At 42.8% G+C, this 25,507-nt stretch overlaps 1 protein-coding gene across 2 annotated transcripts in view; it reads left to right on the top strand.

The window, feature by feature from the left end:
• Nucleotides 1-2,835: 2,835 nt before the first annotated feature.
• Nucleotides 2,836-25,507, top strand: part of TRAF3IP2 (TRAF3 interacting protein 2) — a 45,741-nt gene continuing 23,069 nt past the window's right edge. The window contains exons 1-3 of one of the 2 annotated variants that reach the window (XM_075862283.1): nt 2,836-2,980; nt 14,048-14,328; nt 24,960-25,050. In XM_075862283.1, the coding sequence (XP_075718398.1) occupies nt 14,055-14,328; nt 24,960-25,050 (365 nt within the window). In that variant the 5' untranslated portion in view covers nt 2,836-2,980; nt 14,048-14,054. The remainder of the gene's footprint in view (nt 2,981-14,047; nt 14,329-24,959; nt 25,051-25,507) is intronic. The other variant, XM_075862282.1, reaches the window with a different exon arrangement.

Raw genomic sequence — 25,507 nt, 5'->3', positions numbered from 1 at the left:
CAACTTTTTGCACAATAAAATTACTTTTGTAAAAAAAATGTATTTTTTCTGTCGCCAAGTTGTGAGAACCATAACTTTTTAACTTTTTTGTCGATGGAGCTGTATGAGGGCTTGTTTTTTGCAAGGCGAGCTATAGTTTTTATAGGTATCATTTTTGGATACGTGCGACTTTTTTATCACTTTTTATTCCAATATTTGTAGGGCAAAGTGACCAAAAAACAAACTCTGGTATAGTTTTTTTACGTTTTTTTTTTACGCTGTTCACCACGTGCAATAAATAATATAATATTTTGATACCTCAGTTTGTTAGGGCCACGGCGATACCAAATACGTATGGTTTATTATTTTTTTCAATAATAAAGGACTTGATAAGGGAACAGGGCGATTGTGTTTTATTTTATTACTTGAAACTTTTATTGTTTTCACAATTTTTTATACTTTTTTTTTCAAGTCCCACTAGGGGACTTGAAGTTCCAACTGTCTGATGTTTTTCTTCTAATACATTGCACTACCTACGTAGTGCAATGTATTAGATCTGTCAGTTGTTCACTGACAGCAAGCCGATTAGGCTTCCGTAATGGCAGAGCAGGAGACCATTGTGTCTCCTGTTGCCATAGTAGCAGTCGCGAGTCCTGATTGCCTGTCAGGGCTGGCGATCTGCTAGTAACCGCTACGATGCAGCAATCGCTTTCGATTGCTGCATCGAAGGGGTTAATGGCAGGGATCGGAGCTAGCTCCGGTTCCTGCCATTACAGGTGGATGTCAGCTGTAATATGCAGCTAACTTCCACCGCTGATGATGCCGGATCAGCTCCTGAGCCGGTGCCATCTTGTCGGCAGCTACGGAAGCCGATCATGCTCCGCCGCCGGGCGGATCTTGACCGGCTTCCGTGCTAGTCAGACCGGGAGGCCAGTATTAGGCCTCCGGTTGCCATTGCAGCCACCGGAACCCGGGCAATTTCATTGCTGGGGTTCCGATGAGCTGCAAACAGCTTAAATGTAGCGATCACGTTTGAACGCTGCATTGAAGGGGTTAATGGCGGGGATCGAAGCTAATTTCGGTCCCCGCCATTACAGCCGGATGTCAGCTGTAAGATAGCTGAGCCGGTGCCAAACATTTGGCGTAAGTATACGACATTTTGCGGGAAGCACTGGCTTTCCATGACGTATACTTACGACAAATGTCGGGAAGGGGTTAAAGAGAACCTTTCACGTGCCCATACATGTGCAGCTGAGTACAGCATGTAATAGACAGGGCTGCACAAACCCTGGGGCACTTTACATTTTTTTACTATCTTCCTCCGTTATTTACATATCGGTGCTGTTATATTTGGTACCCGATATGTAAATAAGCCCCTGAACTGTCAATGGGGAGTTTGTTTCTAACTAAATGGCAAGGGGACGTGATGTCTTCGCTCTGACACTGTCCAATCAGCTGCGGACAGTATCAGGGCAGCTTGTGCTGTGTTCCCTCCCGTGAGAACACACAGACTGGCGGTTCTTCAGAGAGCCACCCTGACACTGTCCGTAGCTGATTGGATGCTGTAAGAGCGAAGAGATCACGCCCCCTTGCTATTTAGTTAGATAGGAACGCCCCATTGACATTTCAGGGGCTTATTTACATATCGGGCGCCAAATATAACAGCACCGATATGTAAATAACGGAGGAAGATAGGAAAAAAATGTTAAGTGAGACAGTGTTTGTGAAGCCCTGCCTATTACATGCTGCTCTCACATGTATGGGCAGGTGAAAGGTTCTCTTTAAATGGAATGTGTCGCTAGAAATTTTTTTTTTTAGTTAAACAATTAGTATTTGAGCGATTACACATTGTTTTAATTTTTTTAATTTTTTCACAAGTCAGGAAATTAGATTCTAATTTATAACATTTCCATGTGCTGATCACTAGAGGGAGCAGTTCCCAAAATTGTAGCATGGTCAAAGTGGTAAAGCAACCTCATTGCTTTATGCTGCAAATTTCGGGTAGACACACTCGCTCTAGTGTCCACACACAATCCCCCCTCCCTTATCCTGGCTAGTGCCGGGAGAAGGAGGGGTCTGAATCTTCAAAACTCCTACACTGTGCCGCCATTTTTTGAGCGACTCCACAGTGTAGGAGGATTAGATACAGTGCTCAGCAGACAGTATCACACGAACATAATACACACATCACATACATGAACATAAATTACCTTCTCCCTCCTCCGCTCCTATTCCTTGTGCCTTCGCTTCGTTGAACATATGGCCGGAAGTCGTCATCTTACTGTCCGGCAGCGGCTTCCGGTCCACATGAAAATGGCGCCGGATTTCGCTCTACGAACGAGCTTCGTTTTGGTCTGTGTGGGAGTGGCGCATGCGCCGTTCCCACACAGACGGGTACACTTCAGAGAATGGAATGGCTCCCGTTCGCATTCTCTATGGGGATGTATGTGCCGTATTCCTTCTCTGTATGTGTTGTTAATAGACACATACAGAGATGAAAAAAAAAATGGCAGCCCCCATAGAGAAGTAAAAGTTAGAATACAGTAAAAAGTAGAAAGTCACAACACTAATAAATAAAATTTTTGTTTAGATTTTATTAAAAGCAATATAATAAAAAATCATGACACCTTCCCTTTAAGAGATTTTATAGCAAAGTGCTATGTGCTATGCATCTCCAGACGTTGCAGCAAACTTCCAATACTCCTGTCTCAGCTAAGTAATGGGTAATAACAAACTACTGCACCTTCTATACTCAAATACAACAGCTTAGACATTGTCATTTCACGAAGCTTCCACTGGGTGGATAAAGAGCACGTAGAACGACAAGACGTCCACCAGGAATCAGCCATTGCGGCTCCTTACCTCACAGGGAGGAGTGAACGGAAATATGTGCATATTGAAACTAGTTCCTGTTCCTGGTTCTTACCTCACGTCTGAGTCGGATCTACGCAACGTCTGCAGATTGGAAGGTTTTAAAGATAAAAAGATTCTTTTTATAAAGGTAAGGACATGGGTTATACATGTCAATGTTGTATCGTGCGTTTACATAATATATGTCCCGTTCACACCACTCATCTTTATAAAATGAAAACAACATATTCGTCCTGTATTTAGGAACAGTGTAGCAGAGGCTACACCGCGACAATGAGCAATGCCAAGGGACAGAAGGATTTGTCGTTATTTAGGAATTTCTTGGCATTTGGGATGATGTATCAATTATGGTAAATAAAATTGGTTACAGGGTTAAACCGTTCTACTGCTAAGGCAATAACAGAGCTGTGCGTCCTCCAGCTTTACCTCAGATAACAGAGCTGTGTGTCCTCCAGCTTTACCTCAGATAACCGGCTGTGCGTCCTCCAGCTTTACCTCAGATAACCGGCTGCATGTCCTCCAGCCATGACACTGGTCGGGGAAGAACTGCTCTCCTGACTATTGTCTCCACAGTGGTTCAGTGCTACCAGGCCGCCGGGAGCAGTGCTTGTCCACACTGCCTGCAATCCATATGTAGCTGTGTTGTACACGCGCATCGTTTCAGAGGTACTTCCATCTATTATGGCCAAAAGTATTAGGACACCCCACCTAATTATTGAGTTCTGATTTGAGGCTCTGTCACCGGTTTCATACTTCCCTATCTCCAGGGTCGTAGCTAAAGGCTCATGGGCCCTGGTGCAAGAATTCAAGCTTGGGCCCCCCCTACTCCCCACCACCAGACCCCCGCGCACTCCTATGCTCAGCCGCCTTGCCTGATAGACCCCCATGAATGCCTCCACAGTATAATGCTGCCCCATACAGTATAATGCCCCCCATAACTGCCACATACAGTGTAATGCACCCCCATAGCTGCTCCATACACTATAATGTCCCATACAGTATAATGCCCCCATAGCTGCCCCATACAGTACAATGCCCCGCATAGCTGCCCCCACAGTATAATGCCCTCATAGCTGCCCCCACATACAATATAATGCCCCCATACAGTATAATACCCCCCCCCCCCATAGCTGTCCCATACAGTATAAAGCTCTCCATAGCTGCCACATACAGTATGATGGCCCCATACAGTATAATACCCCCCCCCCATAGCTGCTCCATACAGTATAATGCCCCATACAGTATAATACCCCCCCCCCCATAGCTGCTCCATACAGTATAATGCCCCCATACAGTATAAAGCTCTCCATAGCTGCCACATACAGTATAATGCCCCCATACAGTATAATACCCCCCATAGCTGCTCCATACAGTATAATGCCCCCATACAGTATAAAGCTCTCCATAGCTGCCACATACAGTATAATGCCCCCATACAGTATAAAGCCCCCCATAGCTGTTCCATACAGTATGATGCCCACCTTCGCTGCCCCATGCAGTATAATGCCCCCCAAAGCTGTCCCATACAGTATAATTCCCTCCATAGCTGCCACATACAGTATAATGCCCCCGTACAGTATAATGCCCCAGTACAGTATAAAGGCCCCCCCAAGCTGTCCCATACAGTATAATGCCCTCCATAGCTGCCACATACAGTATAATGCCCCTTGTAGCTGCCACATACAGTATAAAGGCCAACAAAGCATAATGCCACCCTTCGCTGTCCTATATAGTATAATGCTCCCTCAGCAGCTACCATATGAGCCCCCTCCCATACCCAGTATAATGCCCCCCATATGTACGTACCTAATAGAAAAATAACATAATTACTTACCTATCCCCGTTCCCATGACGGGGTGAGGAGATCCTTCTCCTCCTCTGTGCTGTGAGTGACTCGGCGCAAACAGGTGTGATGACGTCACTACTTCGCGCCTGACTGCGCTGAGCCGCTCACGGCACAGTGTATGATGGAGCGAGGCTCCAGCATTGCACTGAACTGTATTTGCGTCCTAAGGACGCAAATACAGTTAGAAGCGCGCTCAGTGCTGTGTGGTAACGGAGGCCCAGCAGGCCCGCCAGGCTTGGGGGCCCGGTCGCAACTGCCGCCGTTGCGACCCCTATAGCTACGCGACTGCCTCTTCATTCATGTCCAGCTTCAGTCACAGCACAGCGTGATCTCGCCTCCAGCCATAAATTAGCATAAATGGTAAAATGCTCATAATTTTGTCCCTAATAAGCCTTTTTTTTTAAAAATAACAAAAGACAACACAGTAGTGATCTACAACACAGCGCCTATTAGATTAGGAAGGAGATAGGGAAGTATGAAACTGGGGACAGAGCCTCTTTAAATGTGGCACTGTCATAGGATACCACCTTTGCCACAAGTCAGTTTGTGAAATTTCTGATCTTCTAGATTTGCCCAGGTCAACTTTAAGGCCTCATGCACACAAGTGGTTTAGACGGACCGTGTGGGGGGCCGCAATTGTGGACGGCAAAAACTCAGGACAAGTCATTTTACAGTCTGCAATTGCGGTCCAGCACCATTGAAATGAATGCACATCTTTTGTGTCGTGGTCATTGATTGCGGACCGCCCATGGATGACACTCTGTGGCCGTCCGTCCCGTAATTACAGGCCGTGCAAACTGCTACGGCCATGTGTATGAGGCCTAAGTGGTATTATTGTAATATGGAAGCAGAAGTGTGTGGCACAGAGAAATCGCCTAGCTTCAGGTCAGCAACCTGCGGCACTTTAGCTGTTGTGGAACTAAAACTCTCAGCATGCTTTGACAGCCGAAGGCTTTATTATTAGTCAAGGTATGCTCGGAACTTTAGTTTCAGAACATAAGGACCTGTTCACACGGCGTGTATTTTGGCGCTTTTTACACCCTGAAATACGCGTGAAAAAAATGCTTCATTAAACTTCCCATTCAAATCAATGGGAATGCCCACCGTTGGTACATACAATGCTTATTTTTTTACGCATGCGTATTTTAAAAAACGCTTTGTGTAAAGAAGCGTCAGGGCAATTCTTTGACGCGTAAAACCCACCTAAAACGCGCCAAATGTTCCCAAAGTCATTGGGAGTCCTAAATGCACACCAAAAAACATGCACTGAGCGTGTCAAAAAAACTTGCGGATAACGGGTCAAAAACACCTGTATTTTATAAAGCGCTTCACAAGAAACGCTAGCGGATTTGACACAATTAGGGACTGTTCACATCAGCGTTGGCTTTCCATTTCCGGGGTACCGTCTGAGTTTTCACCCGACGGAAACCTCCGACGGAACCCCGGAACGGAAAACAAACGCTGATAGGCCCTTACACATTGTTTTTTTTTTTTGTTTTTTTTTGCGCCGTGTGAACATGCCCTAACTGTTTTGAAACTAAAAATCCCAGCATACCCTGACTTTGGCTGGAATAATAAGGCCTTTGGCTGTCAGCGCATGCTGAAAGTTGTAGTTCCACACAGCTGGAGTGCCGCAGGTTGCTGACTCCTGCACTACAAAGCTGCAATCTGCCTCTTGAAGTGACATCAGCACAAGAACTGGGTGTTGACAGCTTCATGACATGGGTTTCCATGGCCAGGTAACTGTACACAAGCCTAAAATCGCCATGCGCAATGCCTAGCAACGGTTGGAGTGATGTAAAGCATGCCACCACTTGACTTTTTCTCTCTGGAGTAATGAATCATGTTAAACTATCTGACAGTCTGATGGACGGACCTGGGTTTGGCAGATGTCCGGAGAAGGCTTCGTACCTGAATGCATAGGGACTAATATAAAATGTGGAGGAAGAGGGATAGTGGTCTGGGGCTGACCTCAACCAGGAGGCTGCTATAACCGCAAAAGGGGCCACAACTACATATTAAAAAAAACACAGGAAGAGGCCTTATTTACTGATACAAGGGCAGGTTCAAACACCAGTTCCCAGCAGGATGCAGACAAGCCACAATGCTACATAGAGGAAGAGTGCTCAGGTGCAATATACTGATGACATCCACTCTCATGCCTGCTATTCATAAGGGGGGGGGGGGGCTGCTTAGTATTTCACACAGACTCCGTATTAATGCCCATGGTTTTGAAATGGAATACCCAACAAGCTCATGTAGGTGTTAGGCTGGGTTCACACGAGCACATTAATGTCCGTAATGGACGGACGTATTTCGGCCGGAAGTCCCGGACCGAACTCAGTGCAGGGAGCCGGGCTCCTAGCATCATAGTTATGTACGATGCTAGGAGTCCCTGCCTCTCTGCAGGACAACTGTCCCGTACTGTAATCATGTTTTCAGTACGGGACAGTAGTTCCACAGAGAGGCAGGGACTCCTAGCATCGTACATAACTATGATGCTAGGAGCCCGGCTCCCTGCACTGAGTTCGGTCCGGGACTTCGGGCCGAAATACGTCCGTCCATTACGGACGTTAATGTGCTCGTGTGAACCCAGCCTTATGGTCATGTGTCCAAGTACTTTTGGCCATATATTATACATAAGCTCGAATTGCAATCTGCAGACAACCTGACAGCAATAACCGAGTTTTCACACACATTTATTTGCCATTGGATCCTATTCCGAAGGTGTCAACATACTGTGTGGCGCATAGCTACAGGATTATTAAGTAGCAGACCATGCAATATGTCATTACATTAACTGGGCGTTGCTTAGTCCAAGCGGGTGTGGCAAAATATTGTAAGTGTAACTCAAAGGGCTATTCCCAACTTAAAGAAGCACTCACATGAAATTTTTTATTGCTTTGCCTGTTTGTAATGGGTTTCTTGTACATGTATATGATTATTTGCTCACCGAGCGTCTAGTTTTCAAAACGCAGGCAAATAATTATCATATACATGTACAAGATGCCCATTACGGGCAAAGCGATAAAATTTTCATGGGTGCTTTTTTTTTTTAAAACATTTGTCGTATCAACATAAAAACCATAAATAACTGATATGTCCCACTTCTGAGACCCGCACCTATCTCCAGAACGGTGGTCACCCGACCCCCCCCCCCCTGTTCCATCACATTTAGGTAGAGAATGAGGGGAGAGTGTGGTCTGTGTGTGGTCTCTTGCGTGTCTGTTTTTGTAACTCCCATAGGAATGAATAGAGATGCCTCGCCAACTTCTCAATTTATTCTCTGCCTGAATGTGGCCACCGGCGGCCTCCATACTGGGAGAGATAGGGGTCGGATGATTCCATGTTCTAGAGATAGATGCGGGAACCAGAACTGGGATCCGCATCTATCAGACATTTATGCCATATTCTGTGGATATGCCATAAATGTTTAAGTTGGGAATAGGCCTTTAAAAGTAGGTTTGGCTTGAACGTGTAGCATATTTAATAAAACTTTTTAACTAGGATGTATAAATATATGCATATACATAAAATATGCATGTAATGGTAAAGTACTGTTCTCACATTAAAGGGTTATTCCCATCTTATAAAGTGATGGCATATGGCTAGGAATATATCATCACTTCATGATTGGTGGAGGTCCAACCTGTGGGGCCCCCACTGATACGAAGAATGAATTTTTAGCGCTGCATCCCCTTCACTGTTTTTTTTGTACTGGCTACCAAACCTCTCCCACGTGGTGCTACTCTGCTTCACCGTCCCTTGAGACGTGCCACTACGTTGTTCCTTTTTTTTTTATCATCTCTGAGGCGTCCAACTACTGTATGCTCCTCTGCTTTACCATCTTTGAACATAATGCCATTTCCAAGTACTGTGTGCGTGCGTGCGTGCGTGCGTGCGTGCGTGCACGACGATTATTCCCAGTTAATCACCGGGCTGGTTCCCGTTGTACCTTCCAAATTACAAGCTTGTAGAAGAAGGAAGGGTTAATGTTTAAAATTGAACCTTTAATAATGTCCATATAAAAATGGAATATCAATATAGTATAGTTATACTGTTGAGTTTCTCAGACATACATACTCTATTCACAGTGATGTGTAGAGGGTTCCAGTTTCTTGTGTGTGTATATATAGCAGAGTAAGCTTGGATCATGCACGTTTGCACAATGGCATTATGTCTGTTCCTTAAAGAGGCTCTGTCACCACGTTATAAGTGCCCTATCTCCTATATAAGGAGATCGGTGCTATAATGTAGGTGACAGCAGTGCTTTTTATTTAAAACCCGATTTGTTTTTACCACTTTATTAGAGATTTTAGATTTATGCTAATGAGTTGCTTAATGCCCAAGTGGGCGTATTTTTACTTTAGACCAAGTGGGCGTTGTACAGAGGAGTGTATGACGCTGACCAATCAGCCTCATGTACTCCTCTCCATTCATTTAGGCAGCGCATAGGGATCCTGCTAGATCCTTATGTGGTGTCTTATACTTACACATTAACAATACTGAAGTGTTTAGACAGTGAATAGACATTCCACGGGATGTCTATTCACAATCTCTGCACTTCGTTACTCTGTCTGTGGTAGTTACAGCAGAGGAAGCGTGATCTCGTTGTAACCTGTCATTTACTGCGTAAGTTCGCCAGATCACGCTTCCTCTGTCTGTGGTAGTTACAGCAGAGTAACGAACTGCAGAGATTGTGAATAGACATCCCGTGGAATGTCTATTCACTGTCTAAACACTTCAGTATCGTTAATGTGTTAGTATAAGACACCACATAGTGATCTAAAAGGATCCCTATGCGCTGAGTAAATGAATGGAGAGGAGTGCATGACGCTGATTGGTCAGCGTCATGCACTACTCTGTACAACGCCCACTTGGTCTAAAGTAAAAATACGCCCACTTGGGCATTAAGCAACTCATTAGCATAAATCTAAAATCGCTAATAAAGTGGTGAAAACAGATCGGTTTTTTTAAATAAAAAGCACTGCTGTCACCTACATTATAGCGCCAATCTCCTTATGTAGGAGATAGGTCACTTATGATGTGGTGACAGAGCCTCTTTAAGCCTCACAGTCAGCCCTCACTGTTGACAACGCAACACGCACCCGTTCTAAAAAGAACGACCCTGTTGTCTCCGGAACCTATCCCTAAAATTGCATAGTAATTCCCTAGTTAAAGCTCGCGCTCCAACGCGTTTCCCCAGTTACACGCTGGTTTGTCAGGGAGATATTGAGCATAGTAGCATAGCAGAACAGTTGGCACTGAGTGCTTCTGACCGCACTCTTTTTGTATGTCAGATCGCCCCTTCTGGGGGCTCGGATATCCAATCGGTCGCGAGCACTGATGAATCATCAGTCTCGCATTGACATCACGTCCTCGTTCCCTCCCAGTGGGCCGGATTCATGGTATGTAAACAGGGATTCCTTCAGCTACAAGTATGGGCCTGAGAGGCTGCAGGGATTCAAACAGCACCAAAGAGAGAACCAATCGAGCACAACACAGGCATAATACAGTGCCAATCTTGCCTATATAGCTTCAAGTTAAAATAGAACTCCTACAGCCATGCAGTGCCCCCATAACAGTGCCAGACACACTACCCCCCCCCCCCCCCCAGTAGAGCCAGAAAAATAGTGTAGCCTATTAGTGCCAGACAGGCACTGCCCCCCCCCCCCCCATTACTGCCATCCACACAGTGTATTATTAGAAATGATCTGTCTATGCTTCTGAGCCGCTTATACCTCTTCTCTCTGACATGGAAGATACATGTGAGTAGCCACGAAAGGGCACTCGCATGTATCTTCCAAGTCCTGCACTAATATCTATGATCAGTACAGAGACGAGATTACGGAGCTGCTGTCAAACACTGGCACTTGTTCTTTGAAAGCCTTTTCTTTTTGTACTATCGAGACACATACAAGCATGTCTGTCTCCCAATGGTTGGGGCCGCACAGAGCCACATTGTCAGCCGCAGGTTTACATCACCGTTTTCTACACTTTTTGCACCTTCCTCAATAGTATTGGAAAGTGTCTATAAAAAGGGCTGTGGCTAAATGTGTTTCCCAACCAGGATTTCCTCGGAAGAAAGCATCATAAAAAGCTGTTCCTTTCACAATAGGGATGGACTACTTTCATCCTGCTAAAAGATCCTTGGCAAAGCGGTCAACAAATCTGGGCCAGAATATAACGATGAGCAACAATTGTACAATTTGATACCCCCAATACAATTCTATACACCAAGCTCTTTTCAGATATGAATGGAAGAATGATTTCTCTGAGTGCTAAAAAAAAATCTCAAGTTCCCCCATGGTTATAGGGTTGGGAATTACTGGTGTAAAGTATGCCAGCCATTAGGCAGCGTAAGGAAGAGAAAACTGTCTAACGTGACGATGCATTCTATGACAATATTGATAAATCTCCAATAGGGATGTCACGATACCAGAATTTGGTCTTCGATACAGATACTTCGTGTAGTATTGCGATACTCTATACCAAAATGATACTTTTGCCAATAATAATATAATTTAAAAAAAAGTTCTCCCGTTTTCTCATGTGAGGCGCGTGGTGTGATGAATTTTGAACCTCCACGTGCCTCACATAATGGACAATAGTGGGTTTATGTGTGAGGTACATGATGGGGTTAATTACTATTAATGTGAGGTACATGGAGGTTCAAAATTTATAATACCTCGTGCCTGACGTTAAGTGAAAGAAAGCAGTTTTGTATTTTATAACCGCGTAAACACGAATATATCATACCGAATGTGTGTATATTTTATGTATCGAGACTTATTTAAATTTTTATTGTAGGTGTGTTTTGTTTTTTTTTTTGTCTTTTTATTTAAAGAGGCTCTGTCACCACATTATAAGTGGCCTATATTGTACATGATATGATCAGCGCTGTAATGTAGATTAGAGCAGTGTTTTATTATTTAGAAAAACGATCATTTTTGACGGAGTTATGACCTATATTAGCTTTATGCTAATTCGTTTCTTAATGGACAACTGGGCGTGTTTTACTTTTTGGCCAAGTGGGCGTTGTACAGAAGAGTGTATGACGCTGACCAATCGGCATCATACACTTCTCTCCATTAATTTATACAGCACATAGCGATACAGCTATATCGCTATGTGCAGCCACATAAAACACACTATAACATTACTGCAGTGTCCTGACAATGAATATACATTCCCTCCAGTCAGGACATGATGTCTATTCAGTATCCTGTCACTTCTGTAGCGTCTTTGTGATATTTACAGCAAGGCAAGCGTAATCTCGCGAGATTACGATGTAACCTGTCATTTCAAACGAGATTACTCTTGCCTTGCTGTAAATATCACAGAGAAGCTACAGAAGTGACAGGATTCTGAATAGACATCATATCCTGGCTGGAGGTAATGTATATTCATTGTCAGGACACTGCAGTAATGTTATAGTCTGTTTATGTGGCTGCACATAGCGATATAGCTATGTGCTGTGTAAATGAATGGAGAGAAGTGTATGAAGCTGATTGGTCAGCGTCATACACTCCTCTGTACAACGCCCACTTGGCCAAAAAGTAAAACACGCCCAGTTGTCTATTAAGAAAGCCATTAGCATAAAGCTAATATAGGTCATAACTCCGTCAAAAATGATCGTTTTTCTAAATAAAAGACACTGTTGTAATCTACATTACAGCACCGATCACATCATGTACAATATAGGCCACTTATAATGTGGTGACAGAGCCTCTTGTAGCGGTGAGATGTGTAGGTTGAAGATCAATTTGGGCCTCTTCAAATCTGTCCACCCAAATCTGTCATCATATGCGGCTACCAGTTTGAGTCTGAACAACTAGATTAGCCCCAGTAGATATATTTCCAACTAATAGCCATTTTTTTAGGTGGGGAAATTAAGCCCTTCTTTAGGCAGAAATAGATGTATCCTCTGGTGCGTGCGGGTCAAGAACTGCAAGTTCCATTGCCTGATGTCTGGAAAAGTGTGTAAACCGCATCATGCACCACTTCTTTACAGCACAGGGGGGTAAGTGCAAGGGACCAAGGGGTCGTGATTTACTAGTAAAGAAAAAAATAAGAGAAAAGAACAGCAAATAGAATAATTAGAGGCAAAGGCATTTGGGTCGCAATTGGAGATGCTCTTAACCCCTTAATGACACAGCCAATTATTTTTTTTTTTTTCGTTTTATTCCTCCCTGCCTTTCAAAATCCATAACTTTTTTTTTAAATTTCTTCGTCGACATAGCCGTACGAGGGCCTGATTTTTTTTTGCAGGACAAGTTGTAGTTTTTATGGCACAATTTATTATACCGCATAATGTAATGAGAAGCTGAAAAAAAATATTTGTGGAGTGAAATGGGCAAAAAACAGCGATTACACCATTTTTTTGTGGGGTTTTGTTTTTATGGTGTCCATCAGGCAGTAAAAACTACATATTCACCTTATTCTACAGGTTGATCCGATTGCGGCAATACCAAATTTATGTTTTTTGTTTTTTTTAAAAAAAATGTTGTGTGTCGCCATATTCTGAGAGCCATAACTTTTTTATTTTTCCATCAATTTAGCGGTGTGAGCTGTAGTTTTCACCTATACCATTTTGGGGTACATGCAACTTTTTTGATCACTTTTTATTTAATTTTTTTGGAGAGCCAAGGGGACCAAAAAACAGCAATTTTACATTGCTTTAGGGAAAAAATGGGAAAAGATTTTTTTTCTTAACTTTTTTTAATATTTATTCTTTTTTGGAACGTTAAAAATTTTTTTGTTATTTTTTAACTTTTTTTCATTAGTCCCCCTAGGGGACTTGAATGATATACTGCAATATTAATGTATTGCAGTATGTCGTCATACTGACAGTCTCCTTTTGAAGTCATGCCAGAGGCAGGGCTTCAAAGGAGTACAAAGATGGCAGACCATTAGGCCCCCAGGCTGCCATGTCAACCATCGACACCCCCGGTCGCCCCTGATTCTAACCATTTAAATGCTGCGGTCGCGATTGACCACAGAATTTAAGGTGTTAAACGAGCGGAATCAAAGTGGTCTTTGATTTCATCCATTGCAGTGAGGAGTCGGCTATATAACACAGCCGTCACCCACTGAGTATGGAGTGCGCTCAGCCCGCTCCATACTTCCCCCTTAACGTCTGTCACTTACTAGTAAGTGACATGTCGTTAAAGGTGTGAATCGAGTTAGGCGTGTGTCAGTCATAACAAAAATTTTGTGGCAGTAAATAGAAACTATTGCCACAAGTTCTGTTCTAAAGAGGGTTTACCTTGACATCCTGATAAAATGTTTTAATACTTTTTACAAAAATGTATAAAAAATGCCAATAAAGCTCTTCTATTTGAAATTTAGGGTGAAGATGATCAGAAGTATACCACAGGAGGATGATGAATCCTTGTATTCACAAAAAGAACAACTCTATTCTGGAGCAATTTCACAGGCCAGCTGGGAAAGTATGGCTAAGGGGCATAGTCCATCTCCCAGTAGTTTCACTCCAGGACAGCAGGCACACCTGATGAACACCAGTGTATCAGTATTACTAGGGACAGATGATCTGGAAAGACCTGAGACCCTAGCATCCTATGGTAATCCAGGAGATCACAGGTATCAAATGTTCAGAGAAATGAATCAAGGTGAGTACGACTATCATGTTTAGTAGTGTAGACCGTAGTCCTGTCCATAAAAAGGACTAGTTGAATAAGCTGTATGCAAAATGACATATTATAAAGGGGATGTGACCACACCAAAAAATGCCATACCCAAGTATGCTGTCTTGGCTACTCAAACTGTAGAATATTGTAAATATGTTGTAGAGTAGATTTAAAGAAAGTTATTTTTCATATTATCAAGTCTGTAGCACCAGAGAACCAATTATGCTTAAGATATGGCTTTCACAGAATAGTTTTCAAGCTCACATTATACTCTAAGTGTTTCATGCTAGTGAAATTAATAGAAAGTAGAAAATATAGCTCTTAAGCCTCATGCACACATTTTTTGAATGTATGTTTTAACAATAAACCTTATGCAGTTTAACCCCTTCCCGACATTTGATGTAAATGTACGCCATAGAAAGCATTGACTTCCCGCAAAATGCCGTACATTTACGTCAAATGTTTGGCACCGGCTCAGAAGCTGAGTCGGTGCCATCATCGTCGGATCTCAGCTGTATCTCACAGCTGACATCCGACTAACGGCGGGGACCGAAATTAGCTTCGATCCCCGCCATTAACCCCTTAAGTGCAGCGCTCAAACGCGATCGCTGCACTTAAGGTGTTTGCAGCTCATCGGAGCCCCAGCAATGAAATTGCCGGGGTTCCGGTGGCTGCAATGGCAACCGGAGGCCTAATACTGGCCTCCCGGTCTGTCTAGCACCGAAGCCGGTCAAGATCCGCCCGGCGGCGGAGCCTGATCGGCTTCCGTAGCTGCCGGCAAGATGGCGCCGGGTCAGGAGCTGATCCGGCGTCATCAGCGGTGGAAGTCAGCTGTACTGTACAGCTGACATCCACCTGTAACGGCAGGAACCGGAGCTAGCTCCGATCCCTGCCATTAACCCCTTCGATGCAGCAATCGAAAGCGATTGCTGCATCGTAGCGGTTACTAGCAGATTGCCAGCCCTGAGAGGCAATCGGGACTGGCGACTGCTGTTATGGCAACAGGAGACACAATGGTCTCCTGCTCTGCCATTACGGAAGCCGATTTAGGCCCCGCCGGGAGGCGAAGCCTAATCTGCTTGCTGTCAGTGAATGACTGACAGATCTAATACATTGCACTACATAGGTAATGCAATGTATTAGAAAAAAAAAAATCTGACCGTTGGACCTTCAAGTCCCCTAGTGGGACTTGAAGAAAAGTGTAAAAAAAAGTGCAAAAAATAAAAGTTTGAAAACAATAAAAGTTTCAAGTAATCAAATAAAACACAATCCCCCTTTTACTCTTATCAACTCCTTTTATTATTGAAAAATAATAATAAACCATATGTATTTGGTATCGCCACGACCGTAACGACCTGAGGTATCAAAATATTATATTATTTATTGCACGCGGTGAACAGCGTAAAAAAAAAACGTGTAAAACTTTACCAGAGTTTGTTTTTTGGTCACTTTGCCCTACAAATATTAGAATAAAAAGTGATCAAAAAGTCGCACGTATCCAAAAATGGTACCTATAAAAACTATATCTCGTCCCGCAATAAACAAGCCCTCATACACCTCCGTCGACCAAAAAATTAAAAAGTTAAGGTTCTCACAACTTGGCGACAGAAAAAATACATTCTTTTTACAAAAGTAATTTTATTTTGCAAAAAGTTGTAAAACATAAAAAAGTGCTATAAATTAGGTATCGCCGGAATCGTACTGACCCGCAGAGTAAAGTTAACATGTAATTTATAACACATGGTGAACGCTGTATAAAAAAAAACGAAAAAAGCTGTGCCAGAATTGCGTTTTTTTTGTTTACCTGGCATCCCAAAAAATAGGATAAAAGGTGATCAAAAAGTCACATGTACCCCAAAATGGTACCAATAATAACTACAGCTCGTCCCGCAACAAACCAGCCCTCATACCGCTACGTCTATGAAAAATAAAATTAGTTATGGCTCCAATAAGTCAGGAAATAAAAAAATATGCAGTTGTGCCCGAGGGGAACATTTCTTCTGTTTCAAGAGGCGATTTATCAAGGACCTAAAATTAGGGAACCAGGAAGGGGAGAGCCTAAACATATCCTACAAAAGGTGCGGAGTGTGGACCAAAAGGGGGATAAGAAATGACACCATTTATCAGTGCGACACTGGCCTGTGCGGAAAGGATTGCTTCACAGCGTAACACACATCTATGGATTATTTTTATTTTTTTATACCACCTGACTATGCCCCTTATATACTCCGCCCCGCTTACATGTACCCCCACATTATAAAACACCAGCAATACTCAAACAAATATAGTACCAAGCAAAATCCGCTCTCTAAAAGCCAAATGGTGCTCCCTCGGCTCTGAACCCTACAGCGTCCCCAAACAGCAGTTTCCTTCAACATATATGGCATCGTCATACCTGGGAGAACCCTTTTAACAATTTTTGGGGTGTGTGTCTCCAGCATCATAAGCTGGGCATGACATATTTGCCACTGAATGGCATATCTAGGGAAAAATATAAATTTTTAATTTGCACCATCCGCAGCGCATTCATTTATGGAAAAGACCTGTGGGGTGAAAATGCTCACTACACCCCTTAATAAATGCCTTGAGGGGTGCAGTTTCCATAGTGGGGGTCACTTATCAGGGGTTTCTTTTTATTATTTCACATCTGAGCCTCTGCAGTTGTGAACCAATACTTTGTAAATCGCCAAATTAGGCCTCCACTCCGCATGGTACTCTTCACTCCTGAGCCCTGTCATATGTCCAGGCAAAAGATTAGGGCCACATGTAGGGTGTTTCTAAAACCGGGAAACCCAGCATAATAATTAGAGAGCTGTCTTGTTATGGTGGCACAAGCCGGGCACCACATATTGGCATATCTATGGAAAAAAATGCCATTTTCACTCTGCAACATCGAGTGAACACTAATTTCTACAAAACACCTGCAGGGTTAAAATGCTTACTACACCCCTAGGTAAATTCATTAAGGGGTGTAGTTTCCAAAATTGGGTCACTTCTGGGGGGTTTCCACTGTTTTGGGCCCACAGGCGCCCAGAAACCAATCCAGCGACATCTGCACTCCAAATGGCGGTCCTTCCCTTCTGAGCCCTGCCGTTTGCCCAAACAGCAGTTTATGACCACATATGGGGTATTGCCGTACTCGGGAGAAATTGCTTTACAAATGTTGGGTTCTTTTTTTCCTTTATTTGTTGAGAAAATGAAAAAATTTGCGCTAAAGCTACGTCTTATTGAAGAAAAAGGACTGTTTTTATTTTCACTGCCTAATTCTAATAAATTCTATGAAACATCTGTCGGGTCAAAATGCTCACTACGCCCCTAGATGAATTCCTCAAGAGGTGTAGTTTCCTAAATGGTGTCCCTTTTTGGGCGTTTTCATTGTTTTGTCCCCTCAGGGGCTTTGCAAATGTGACCTGGCCTCCGCAAATCATTCCTGCTAAATGTGATCTCAAAAAGCCAAATAGTGCTCTTTCGCTTCTAAACCCTGCCGTGTGTCCAAACAGCTGTTTATTACCACATGTGGGGTATTGTTTTACTCGGGAGAAATTGCTTTACAAATTTTGTGGTGCTTTTTCTCCTTCAGTCCTTCTGGAAATGAGAAAAAATTAGCTAAACCTAGATTTTTTTTGAAAAAATGTAGATTATTATTTTCAGGGCCTACTTCCAATAATTTCTGCAAAAAAACTGTGGTGTCAAAATGCTCACTATACCCCTAGATAATTTCCTCAAGGGGTATAGTTTCCAAAATGGGGTCACTTGTGTGGGGTTTCCACTGTTTTGTCACCTCAGGGACTTCGTAAATGTGACATGGCCTCCGCAAACCATTCCTGCTAAATGTGAACTCCAAAAGCCAAATAGCGCTCTTTCCCTTCTCAGCCACGCCGTGTCTCCAAACAACCGTTTATTACCACATGTGAGGTATTGTTTTACTCGGGAGAAATTGATTTACAAATTTTGCGGTGCTTTTTCTCCTTTTAGTCCTTGTGGAAATGAGAAAAAAAATCGCTAAACCTACATTTTCTTTGAAGAAATGTTGATTTTAATTTTCACGGCCTACTTCCAATAATTTCTGTAAAAAACCTGTGCGGTCAAAATGCTCACTATACCCCTAGATAATGTCCTTGAGGTGTCTAGTTTCCCAGATGGGGTCACTTTTGGGGGATTTTTACTGTTTTGTCACTGCAAGAGCCCTTTAAACCTGACATGGTGCCTAAAATATATTCTAACAAAAATAAGGCCCCAAAATCCACTAGGTGTTCCTTTGCTTCTGAGGCCGATGCTTCAGTCCAGTAGCACGCTACGGCCACATGTGGGATATTTCCTAAAACTGCAGAAACTGGGCAACAAATATTGAGTTGAATTTCTCTGGTAAAACCTTCTGTGTTATAAAAAAAATTGTATTAAAAATTTATTTCTGCAGAAAAATATGAAATTTGTAAATTTCACCTCTACTTTGCTTTAATTTCTGTGAAATGTGTCAAGGGTTAAGACATTTTCTAAATGCTGTTTTGAATACTTTGAGGGGTGAAGTTTTTAAAATAGGGTGACTTTTTGGGGGTTTCTAATATATAAGGCCCTCAAAACCACTTTACAACTGAACTGGCCCCTGTAAAAATAGCCTTTTGAAATTTTCTTGAAAATGTGAGAAATTGCTGCTAAAGTTCTAAGCCTTGTGAGGTCATAGAAAAATAAAAGGATGTTCAAAAAACGATGCCAATCTAAAGTATACATATGGGTGATGTTAATTAGCAACAATTTTGTGTGGTATAACTGCCTGTCTTACAAGCACATACATTTAAATTGAGAAAAATGCTAATGTTTGCAATTTTTCGCTAATTTTTGGTGTTTTTCACAATTAAATACTGAACATATCGAGCAAATTTTGCCAGTAACATAAAGTCCAATGTGTCACGAGAAAACAATCTCAGAATCGCTTGGATAGGTGAAAGCATTCCGGAGTTATTACCACATAAAGTGACACATGTCAGATTTGAAAAATGAGGCTCTGTCAGGAAGGTCAAAAGTGGCTAAAGAGGGAAGGGGTTAAGAACTCATGCACACAAGCCTATTTGCGATCTGTATAACATGGATCCCAAATACGGTGTTGCTGCATTTCAATGGGGCCATGCAAACCACTGTACGAAAATAAAGTAGCGAAGAAAGGCAGAGTCCGCAAAAAAAAAAGGTAAACATTGCATGATGCTCCATTGAATTCCATATATGAGACAGAGTATTCATCGCACTTGGAATACACAAAATACAGTGCACAAAACCGTTCCATTTTGACACACCCTAGTATAACAGTGTGTTTCAGTCACATATTCCCCAAAAACATTATCAAGCCACAGTTGTCATCCATAATAGTGTGCGTAAACCACAGATGTCCCCATAACGGTACATTAGCAGCCACAGATGTCCCCATAACGGTACATTAGCAGCCACAGATGTCTCCATAACCTTGTACCAGTCATGGATACCCCTGTAACAGTAAACTTTACCCTCCAACACTTGAAAATGGAAAAAAGGGCAAACGCACCAGCCAACCCAGCGCAAAATCAATGCTTCAAATTCAATGGGGAGTTGCTCGTGCTGAGCCAATCACAAGCATAAGAGGCTTTTTACATGTAAGACTACAATTTCCCATAACATGCAACGTCAGACTGATGGGTCATAGTGACCCCCACAGCTGCCATATCACCAGCTTATTCCCCATAACAACAATGGTAAATGAACTGTATTCCCAGACAGTATGGGACGGCAGAGTCTAAAGAACTGGTAAGTATTTATCTATATTCTCTAACAAGGAATCATAACATTGGCTAAGGAATAAAAACCTCATCGTTTAGACAATCCCAGCATAAATTTACTACTTTTAACTCCTTCCTGCCGCTGCCACGTTTGGACCAAATGACAGAGCCTCTTTTTTTAAAATCGGACATGTTACTATATGTGGTAATAACTTTGGAATCCTTTTACCTATCCAAGCGAATCTGAGATTTTCTCATTGCATATTGTACTTTGTAAGTGAAAAAATTTGGTTGATAAACTCTGTTATTGTGAAAAACACCAAAATGAAGAGAAAATTTTCAAAAATTAGCATTTTTCTAAATTCAAATGTATCTGCTTGTAACACAGATAGTTATACCACACAAAATAGTGACTAGCTAACATTCCCCATTTGTCTACTTTAGATTGGCATCGGTTTTTGAACATCCTTTTATTTTTCTAGGATGTTACAAGGCTTATAAGTTTAGCAGCAATTTCTCACATTTTCAAGAAAATTTCAAAAGCCTATTTTTTTTAGGGAACAGTTCAGATCTGAAATGGCTTTGAGGGCCTTATATATTAGAAACCCCCACAAATCACCCCATTTTAAAAACTACCCCTTTTAAAGTATTCAAAACAGCATTTAGAAAGTCTCTTAACGCTTTATGCGTTTCACAGGAATTAAAGCAAAGTGTAAGGGAAATTTAGCAAATGTCTTTTGTTTTTGTTTTTTTTCAGGAATTCCATTTTTCCTGTAATACAGAAGGTTTTTACAAGAGAAACACAACTGAATATGTATTTCCCTGATTCTCCAGTTTTTAGAAACATCCCACATGTGACCATAGTGTGCTAATGGACTGAAACAAAAGCCCCAGAAGCAAAGGATCACCTAGTGGATTTTAGGGCCTTCCTTTTCTTAAATTATATTTCAGGCACCATGTCCGGTTGGAAGAGGTCTTGTGGTGCCAAAACAAAGGAAACACCCCCAAAAAATACCCCATTTTGGAAACTACACCCCTAGAGGAATTAATCTAGTGGTGTAGTGAGCATTTTGACCACACAGGTGTTTCATAGATTTCATTAGAATTGGGCAGTGAAAATGAAAAATTACATTATTTTCCAATAAGATGTAGCTTTACTTCATAATTCCCCAAAAATTTTTTCAACAAATAAAGGAGAAAAAGCAACCCAAAATTTGTAAAGCAACTTCTCCGGAGTACGGAAATACCCAACGTGTGGTCATAAGCTACTGTATGAATGCACATCAGGGCTCAGACGGGAAGGAGCGCCAGTTGGCTTTTGGAGAGCAGATTTTGCTGGATTGGTTTTTCTGCACCATGTCTCTTTTGCAAAGCCCCTTGGGTACCAGTGGAAACTCCCCAAAAGTGACTCCATTTGGCAAACTACACCCATTGAGGAATTCATCTAGGGGGTGTAGTGAGCATTTTAACCCCACAGGTGTCTCATAGATTTTAATAGCAGTAGTTCAAAAGTTTTCATTTTTCTCAACAAATAAAGGAGAAAAAGCACCCTAACATTTGTAAAGCAACTTCTTCAGAGTAGGGAAATACCCCATATGTGGTCATAAACTGCTGTTGGGATACACGGCAGGATACAAAGGAAGGAGCACTATTTAGCATTTGGAGCACAGATTTTGCAGGATTGATTCCAGGTCGCCATGTTGCATTTACAAAGCCCCTGAGGTACCAGTACAGTAAGAACCCCTGAAATGTGACTCCATTTGGTAAACTACACCCTTGAGGAATTAATTTAGGGGTGTAGTGAGCAATTTGACCACACAGGTGTTTGCTGAAGTTATTAGAATTTGGATGTGAAAATAAAAAACATTTAATTTTTTTTTTGTGAAAAGAGTTCCAGCCCAAAATTTTGCATTATAGGAGAAAAGCACATCAGCATTTGTAAAGCATTCCCTCCAGAGTAAGGCAATACCCCACATGTGGTCATAAACTGCTATTTGGACACACAGCAAGGCTCTAAAGGGAAGGAGCGCCATTTAGTATTTTGAGTGGAGATTTTACAAGATTCGTTTTTTTACACCATGTTGCAATGAGCTATAGTACCAGTACAGTGGAACCATCGAAAAATTACCCCATTTTGGAAACTAGATCCCTCAAGGAATTTATCATGAGGTGTAGTGAGCATTTTGACCCCACAAGTGTTTTGCAAAAATTAGTAAACAATAGATGTTGCAGATTGAAAATTGCCATTTTCCACAGATATGCCATTTCAGTGCCCAATGTATTGTGCCCAGCTTGTACCACCGTAGACACATCCTGTAAATTGTTAAGCGGGTTCTCCAGAATACAGTAATACCCCATATGTGGTCATAAATTGCCGTTTGGGCACACTGCCAGGCTCTGTTGGACCACCATTTGGCTTTTGAAGCGCAGATTTTGCTTGGGGGCATATGTAAACTGGGCGGAGTACATCAGGGTATATGTGAGCTGGGCGGAGTGCATCCGTGTATATGTAATCTGGGCGGAGTGCATGCGTGTATATGTGAGCTGGGCGGAGTGCATGCGTGTATATGTGAGCTGGGCGGAGTGCATGCGTGTATATGTGAGCTGGGCGGAGTGCATGCGTGTATATGTGAGCTGGGCGGAGTGCATCAGGGTATATGTGGGCTGGGCGGAGTGCATCAGGGTATATGTGGGCTGGGCGGAGTGCATCAGGGTATATGTGGGCTGGGCGGAGTGCATCAGGGTATATGTGGGCTGGGCGGAGTGCATCAGGGTATATGTGGGCTGGGCGGAGTGCATCAGGGTATATGTGGGCTGGGCGGAGTGCATCAGGGTATATGTGGGCTGGGCGGAGTGCATCAGGGTATATGTGGGCTGGGCGGAGTGCATCAGGGTATATGTGGGCTGGGCGGAGTGCATCAGGGTATATGTGGGCTGGGCGGAGTGCATCAGGGTATATGGGGGCTGGGCGGAGTGCATCAGGGTATATGGGGGCTGGGCGGAGTGCATCAGGGTATATGGGGGCTGGGCGGAGTGCATCAGGGTATATGGGGGCTGGGCGGAGTGCATCAGGGTATATGGGGGCTGGGCGGAGTGCATCAGGGTATATGTGGGCTGGGCGGAGTGCATCAGGGTATGTGGGCTGGGCGGAGTGCGTCAGGGTATGTGGGCTGGGCGGAGTGCATCAGGGTATATGGGCTGGGCGGAGTGCGTCAGGGTATATGTGGGCTGGGCGGAGTGCATCAAAGCATAATAGGATGATGTAATAATGGGGTGAATGAATAATCCATGCATTGGTGTGGCATGCATTGAACCAATCCTTTATGCACAGGCCGGGTTTGACCAAAAACAAAAATCCTGTCATTGTTTTATTTAATTTTTTTCCGGTGTTCACCGTGCGGTAAAAATAATGTCATATTTTTATAGTTCAGGCTGTTCCAAACTCGGCGGCACCTATTATGTATAGGTTTTTTTTATAATTATAAAGGACTTGATCCGGGAAACAGGGCGATTTTATTGGTTTTTTTTTAGTATAAAACTTTTTTTTTTTTTTTTTTACTTTTTTCACTTATTTTTTTTTTACACTTACCTGGGGACTTGAAGATCTAATCTTCTGATCCCCGGTACAATACACTGCACTACTTATGTAGTTCAGTGTATTGTAACTGTCGTACTTCATCTGACAGTTAGCCTATTAGGTCCCGCCTCAAGCAGGATCTAATAGCGGGAAGGGGTTAAAGAAACCGATAATTCTTCAAACACAAAATGGATTTTTTAAGACCAGATGGATACTCCATGCAAGATGGAGTCACATAGCCATACTTTCAAAATGGAGTCGCAGAAACACATTTTACTCGCTTCCACTAGTGCATCCCACTTTTGCTGGAGGGGGAGGATCCATAGAGCGAACCAGACAATCAAGGTGGTCCTACAGATGCTCAATTGGGTTCAAGTCTGGTGAATTAGGGGGCCAGGGAAGTACTTGGAAGTGTTGGTCGTGCTCTTCCAACCACTGACGGACATTTCTAGTCGTGTGACATGTCGCATTGTCTTGCTGGAGGATTCCATCTGCCCCAGGGAAGACAAAACGCATCTATAGGGTGGATCTGATCTGCAACGATGGATTCATACCCAAATCGGTTCTGAGTGCCTTCCACATGGATGAGTGGCCCCAGCGAATGCCATGAAAAATTCCCCAGACCATGATGCTGCATCCACCAGCTTGTGTTCTTCCAGCAATGGTTGCAGGGTGTTTTATTCTTTGATGTTCCTAGCCTAACACGCCAACGCTCGATGAAGCAGAAAACGTGACTCATCCGTCCAAATCCGATACTGCCGTGCAAATTAAAGCCTCCTTTTTTTTTTTTTTCTCTCTCTCGATGCACCTTTTTTTAGCATAGGAGAAGTGACCATCCGTCTGCTTGGGAGCCCCATACACTGTAGGGTACGCTGAAATGTTTTAGACACGTCTGGTAACCCCCTGGTTGATTTTCACGATGAGCTTCGCCACTGTAGCCAACGTTTACCTCTCACATCAATGTCACTTGGTGCTCCGCAGTTTCCACGTCGGTTATTCCCAATGGTGCGATTTTGTCCACTCGCAATACAGTTTCAGCACAGCATCACGCGAACAGTTCACAAACTGCGCTGTTTGAGAAATACTGCCACCCTTGACCCGAAAGCCAATAATCAGCCCTTTTTGCAACTCTGATAAATTGCCCCTTTTACCCATGGCAACAACAAGTGATGTGTTCAGACAGTCAGACATTATTCCACAATAAATATCCCATTTACTAACATTTGTAATATTTCTATTATGAACAGGCTAGTAGTAAAATGTGAATTTAATGCATATCACTATTATTTTAGACAGGAGAGCTGTTCCGTTTTGCCATCCCTGTATGCGACCTATGCTGCAGCAACCTCGTCTGTACCATCCTCATATGCAACCCAACTACTGGTATGTGAAGTAATGATTGTTGAAATCCTAAGGATGTATTCACATGTGCCAGTTTTGTTGCAGTTTTACGGCACATTTGCTAAGCCGCTGTTTTTTTTGCGGTTGAGTGTCTTTTTCGTTTATTTGCTTTGTAGCTGATAAGGGAACTTTGCAAATAGTCTTGGAAAGGAAAAAAAATAACAACAAGTTGTGTTTACAGCTTCTATGCAGATCTATATGTCTCCATGGTAACAGATAAAAGAAAACCTGTGTAGACTGATCCTGCAGTCATGTGTTACTCCCTTCTATTTGCCCACGGTTTCTTGCTAAGTTACAGAGAAGGATTGTTTGTAGTCTGTAACTATGAAGATACATAGGTCTGCATAAGAGCTGTATACACAAAACATTAACAATAAATGGTTACAAAAGTGCACCTTTCAAGTAAGGCTGTCAATATATATTTTGCAAAAGAGTGGCA

This window comes from Rhinoderma darwinii, chromosome 4 (assembly GCF_050947455.1).
Source record: "Rhinoderma darwinii isolate aRhiDar2 chromosome 4, aRhiDar2.hap1, whole genome shotgun sequence".
In the NCBI taxonomy this organism is placed as follows: Eukaryota; Metazoa; Chordata; class Amphibia; order Anura; family Rhinodermatidae; genus Rhinoderma; species Rhinoderma darwinii.
This window is presented reverse-complemented; position numbering and strand designations above follow the sequence as displayed.